The sequence below is a fragment of the Pteropus alecto genome, unplaced genomic scaffold, assembly GCF_000325575.1.
Source record: "Pteropus alecto unplaced genomic scaffold, ASM32557v1 scaffold186, whole genome shotgun sequence".
Lineage (NCBI taxonomy): Eukaryota > Metazoa > Chordata > Mammalia > Chiroptera > Pteropodidae > Pteropus > Pteropus alecto.
This window is the reverse complement of record NW_006439190.1, coordinates 256,723-262,859: the sequence shown is the minus strand read 5'-3', so window position 1 is coordinate 262,859 and position 6,137 is coordinate 256,723. Positions and strand designations below refer to the sequence as shown.

Here is a 6,137-nt window from a genome sequence, read left to right as displayed (position 1 = left end):
ACTGGAAGCCTTCCTTCCTCAGTAATGAAGAATTCACGCAGCTGATGTTGGAGGTGAAATGCATTATCAAATTAGCTTAATGGGTTGCAAATCAAAATGTAGATGCTTGTTCCAGATAAGACCCTGTGCCCAAGTAAACAACTGTTCTTGACCCTGGCAAGAGGTCTTGAAACAGATACTCTCCTGATGCTTTCATGCTTACTGCATCTGTTTTGGCTATTGAGTTGGGTGCTCTAAGCGAGAATCCCTGAACTGAATGTGACTTTACTGTTGCCATAGTAACTGCAGGGGGCGGGGGACACTCTCAGTGTCCCAGCCAGAGGATACCTAGTAAGGGGAGCCAAGTGGGTGGAACTGGAGGTAGGTCGAGGGAGGGGAAAGAAGGTGGAAAGATTTCATATCTTCTCTGTCTTTTGGCTCAGAGAATCTCTTCTTTAGAATGCAAAGATTGTATTTTTTCCCTTAGTAGAACACATTTTGAAAACTAATGTCTTCTTTTAAAGTTATGCTTTTAAGTGGCGGTTATATTACATCAACATGGTATGCGGGTGGCACCATTAATGACCCTGGGCCTCCCCACCCAGCACACACCCTCTCAGGCCAAGAATGATGCTCACGTTTCTTCTTCTAGAAAGTTATGTGTTCACGCCCAACCGCAGGGCTGTGTTCAGAAATCTGGCTGTTCCAAGTAAGCACCCTTCCTCAACGTCATGTTTATGTATGGGTGAAACCCTTTCTACAAAAACATCTGGCTGGGTGCTCTGAGGTCTACACTGGGGATAAAACTGAAGGGACGGGATGTGTAGATAAGGCAGTGGAGGGACAGAGAGTTCGAGATGTGGCATGTCTGGGTCCTTAAGCGAAAAAAGGGAAACTAGGACAGATAAGTTCAGCAAAAGGAAGTAAGATGCTGGTTCTGTGTCAGTGGTTCCTGGCAAAGTTTTTGAAGAGTGACTCCTTGTGGTAACTCTTTCTGTATCTCATCTCATATGCCTAATAAGACTGATGTAAACTTTAATTTACATAAATGAAGTATGCAGAAAATGGAATGTACTGGAGTAAGGAAATGCCAGAATGAAGATGTCCAAATATTATGAAATATAAACATCAAAAAACATTTGCATAAGAAAGAAGGACTTAAATCTACATGTAAACTACATCTAAAGAAAATACAGAACGTTCTCCAGAAGCAATGCATTTTAAGTATGTTAAATTTAGAGCAGCTTGAGAAATATAATGTTAAATTAATCTATCATTATGCTACTTTGCATAAATTGTTTTATCTTTTAATTCTTAGGGAAAAGTAGTTAAAACACATAACCCTATAGTACCTGTCTCTTTTTAATAGCCTGTATATAGCACGACCTCTTTTTTCTTCCCAGAGAGTTTCAGAAAGTTAAAAATGGATAAAATATTTGGGCTGAAAGGTAGAGCTGAGAATCAGAAGACTGGAATTTCCAGAAAAAGAAGGTTTTAGATTTGTATGGATATTCTTTATGCACTCTCTCCTGCTCCCAACATAGATCCTTAAAGCAAATCTAAAGAAAATCATACTCGATGAGTAAATTAGACCTGAAATCGTAAACAAACCTTCCTGGTGAATTTCAGCTTTGAGGAGTCTGGGAAACCCACCAAATAGAACTTGTGATTTATTGCGGACTGTTTTAGTCTTCTCTTCCAAACAGGAGACGCAGACCCAGTGATGAGTAACTAGAGCCTCTATGTCTTCTCCCTGGTGGTCTGAGCCCCAGCAGGGCCCTACCCCTGCAGGATGATGTCACCACTCCCTACTCTGTAACTTCTGATAATGTGTGTCCCATCCTGTTCTGTTCCATCTGCACCTCCTTCTGCTTTTTTTCAGAGCCATTTTAGGGAATGCAAGAAATCCAGACACCATGTTTTGAAAACCTGGAGGTTCTCTTTTTCAGTGAGGACAGAACCCAGGACAGAACCCATCAAGGCCCCAGGGAACTTAGCTTCAGGTGCCTTGGGTGGGCATCCCTCTTCCTTCCCTCTTCTCAAAAAAGAGACCCCAAACCAGACTCTCGGGTGGAGTGAGGACTAATGCAATTGTGAGGTTTGAAAAAACAAAAATGACTTGGTTGCGGACCAGCCAAGCTGGTCAGGTGTAAGCTGGCAAAGACTGTGGCTACAGGCATTTAAATGGGAGACTCAAAAGGAGGGAAAGCTTTTGGTGACCAGTGATTAGGGAGTTTGTGGCGTTTCAAAATTTTATTCAAAAAAGCTATAGCAGTCTTTTCTCTTAGCTCAGAGGCTGTCTCAGAGAATGTAAAAAACATTCCATCAGAATCAGGAACTGGCAGAAAGGGGTGATTTCGTTTCCCACTGGTGTGTGGCCAGTATAAAATTTGGGCCATTATGGCTATTTTGGCATCTCTGAATCTCCTGTCAAAGTCACCTTTACATTGAGAGGGGTCTATATCATTTTGCAATCTTGTCCTATTGAATCACTCTCAAATGCTGTTAATGGGGTTGCTAAAACCATCGCAAGCATTCTTAATGCTGGGACTCTGTGCTTCTCATGCATTTGGTGGAAAAGGAGCCAATGAAAGTTATCTTCCATCTATAAATACCTTCAGCTTTTTCACACCTACTTGCTTTACAATTTCAAGAGGGGCATGGGCTCACTTCTCAAGAAGATAATTTGCAATGCTCCTACTTTCCCCAGTATTCTAATCTGCTTTTTCCAAAAAGGTCCAGCTATCATCAGCGGTACACCCACCTCTTTAAAAAATTTTACCTCCACCAGCACTGCAAAAATGATTTTAAAAACTGGTTAGAAAAATACTTAAGGGGGAAAAAGATGAAAGTTACTGGGATGTACCTTTGTGGTCACCATGACCCATAAACCTGATCCAGTATTTCTCAATCTCAACACTATTGACAGTTTGGATCTGATAATTTTTTTGTTGTGGGGGCATCCTGTGTATTGTAGGACATTTCAAAGCATCCTTGGTCCCTACCCACTAGAGGCCAGCAGCACCCACCCCAGTTGTGACAACCAAAAATGTCTCCAGACATTGCCAAATGTCCATAGGGGGATAAAATTGCCCCCAGTTGAAAACTACTGATATAATGCAAAAGGATGAGGTCCACTTAAGACATGCACTTTAGTATGTTTTTTAGTCTTAAGCCCTGTGATACGTAAGTGTAAAAATAATAAATGACCTTTGTGTTAATTTTCCTGGTGAAAGGGACCCCCTCCCATTTTGGCTCCTTGTAACCAGGCCTGGCCCCTTCTGGTACAGTTGGCTGGCTATTTCCGGCTCCTGCCTCAGGGCACTTCGCCAAGCCCTTGTAACTGGAAAGAACTCCTACCCTCTGGCTGTCTAGCTGAGTGCATACAAAATGTTTCCAGAACTTTCTAAGTACATATTTCAGTTTGTTTGTTTTTTTCTGCAAAGTGGAAAAATTCTCATATTTGGAGAAGATGGTATGTCAGAGATGCAGTCACTAAAGCAACAGTGACAGGCTTACAGTGACAGTTCACCCGAGCATGTTACTCCCTCGAAGATTTGTTTCCTGGTGAGGTGGGGTTGGTTTTTCTTCTCCCATCTCATCGGTACATGTGTCTGGCTTCAACCCCTGCTGAATTACATGGTCTGAATTTTAGAAACCAGCTCACAGGTGTGTCTTATGAAAGCATCATGGGCATCCAGTGAGGCAAGTGGATAGGTACCAGTCTGTGGCCTGTTAGGAACTGGGCCACACAGCAGGAGGTGAGCGAGTGAAGCTTTATCTGTATTTGCAGCCGCTCCCCAGCACCAGCATCCCCACCCCAGTTCTACCTCAGATCATCAGGTATTAGATTCTCATAGGAGCAGCAGTCCTTGGTGCCAGAAAAGGTGGGTACTGCTACAATAAGGACTCTAAAAACAAGACAGCAGAAGTATCTGTGAGAAAACCCTGACTTCCTTCACCTTTTCTGTCACAAACACCTAGAGCAGTGTGCCTGGCATACAGCAGGTGCTCAGTAAAAACTTTTAAATGAATGAATTTTCAGACATTCTCAAATACCTATGGATATAATTGACTTATACAGCACTCCCCCCTCAGTAGTTACCTTTTACTTCTGTGGAATAATATGAACATTCTTTACAAACAATTCCTTTGGAGGTGTTTCTCCTATGGCAGTGAGTGGAGCCAGAGGCTAACTTTCTGTGTTTTAGGATTCTGTTAGGACTGATGGCTTTTAGCAAATGGTTACTGCTGAACTAAAAGTGATGTTGGGGGCAAAGGGTTGGGGACCCTACCATATCACTGACATCTTTTAATAGTATTTGTGATATTTCTGAGTCAGCCCAATAGCACATTTAGCCTCTCATTTCCTGCCACATGGTTAGTTATTAAAACTCCGTAGGTAATTTCCATGGCTAAATTTTGATTCGTGATACCAGTAGATCAGATTTTTCACTGAGCCTTTTACAAGCACTTTGCCTGGGCTAGACCAGTTCTGGGTAAGGACCCATCCTGTGTGCCAGGCAAAAAAGTGCTGTGAGGTTTTTCATGGAAATATTCTAAGGCTTACAAAGCAGTCAGTGTCACAGCATGGGGTCCTTGGCTTTGGTGACATCCTCTGCCATACAGGCATGACTGAGGGGCCTTCACTGTTGCATTTTTCACAGGCGTTAGACGGCTTCATCATCGCTGTGATGACGGATGGCAGCATTGTCTACGTTTCGGACAGCATCACACCGCTCCTTGGGCACTTACCGGTGAGTTTCTGCTCCTCTGACGGGCTTTGCCCATACACGTTCTCATCTTTTCTTGAGAACCATCCAGAACTCCAACTGGGTGTTGCAGGTATGTGGCGGTATGTGGGGGAGGAAGATTCATGGACTGCCCTCGCCCAGGCCCAGGCCCAGGCCCACGTCCCAGGGACCAGCCAGTGGAAGGCAGAAGCAGGCATGTGTCATGCTGGAACAGCAAGGCACCGTGATCTCGGCAAGGCCAGCCCTGGAGCGGGAGACGTGGGTGCAGGTCCTTACCCTCTGTGACCCACAACCCTCTCAGGAGCCACACCAGCGAGGTCACTGCACAGTTAGCAGAGCTCAGAGTCTCTCAGAGGCTGACAGATGTTCTCCTGCAAAGGGACACCCAGGTAGGGGGACAGGCACCAAATGGCTACAGATGGGGCATGGTTTGGGGATCACAGAGGACATGATTGAGATTCCAAGTAGGTTTTGACACTAGTGGTAAAAGTTAAGTGACAGGGCTGATCGGGGGTTGAAATTTTCTGGGAAGATGCTTTTGGCCCAGGAAGGTCTTAGGGAATGAGGAGGTTTGGGCAGCTGTGAGCCGAGGATCCACTGTCCCAGGGGAGCCAGGCGGAGGCCTGGAGATGGGTGGGTGTGGCATGTGCAAAGCCCTCAGAGATATCTCTCCCTCCTCTTTTGCCTCCCTCTTCCCTTCCATTCTTCTCTCCATCTTACTTCTTCCTCTCTGCAGGAGTCTTGCTGGCTCTCTGGTAACCTGCCCCCAACTTCATGAGGATGAACAACTGGCTGGTGGAGGGTCCACTTTTGAGGGTCCCTCGTAGGCATTTAGCCAGCCTCTCATTTCCTGCCACATGGTTAGTTATTCTAATACTGCCTCCCTTGAATGACAGGTCTAGCAGGAGTATCCTATGGGACAACTGGGACAAAACAGCCTCTCTTCTCTCTTCTCCCAGCAAGCCGCACCAAGCCACTCACCCATCCCCGACCCCCACCCCTGCCCCAGCACCTCAGAGAAGGGGTGCGTGTATGTGAACAGGAGGGTAACAGGTTGACCTAGGGAATCGGGGGCCAGGAAGGTGCGGGGGGACTGTGGTTGCTGTCCCTTAGCCGCACCTGCACTGAGTGGCAGGGCCTTACTCTGTGGGCAGCTCTGCCTTCCCTGGGATCATGACCCCAGTGTGCTAATGGCCCAGGAGTCCACATCCTAGGTCACACATTTCCTCAGAAGCCACTCCCATCACCCCATCATTTCATTTCTGCAGACAACGTTGGTGGAGGTCTAAGCCCTCATTCACATTTTTCCTCTGCTAGTCTCTGTGTTTTGTAGTTTGGAGGTGGGTGAGTGCAGCTTGTTCTAAGGCTCCAAAAGATCTCCCTCCCCCTCTGCCTCTCTCCTTT

The 6,137-nt window shown here is 45.7% G+C and overlaps 1 protein-coding gene across 1 annotated transcript in view; it reads left to right on the top strand.

Moving 5' to 3' along the window:
• NPAS2 (neuronal PAS domain protein 2) overlaps positions 1–6,137 on the top strand; it is a 135,434-nt gene that overhangs the window by 85,200 nt on the left and 44,097 nt on the right. Inside the window, 2 exon segments of the mRNA XM_015592743.2 lie at positions 1–53; positions 4,647–4,736. The exon segment at positions 1–53 is cut by the window's left edge and continues 1 nt beyond it. Of these exon segments, the coding sequence (XP_015448229.1) occupies positions 1–53; positions 4,647–4,736 (143 nt within the window).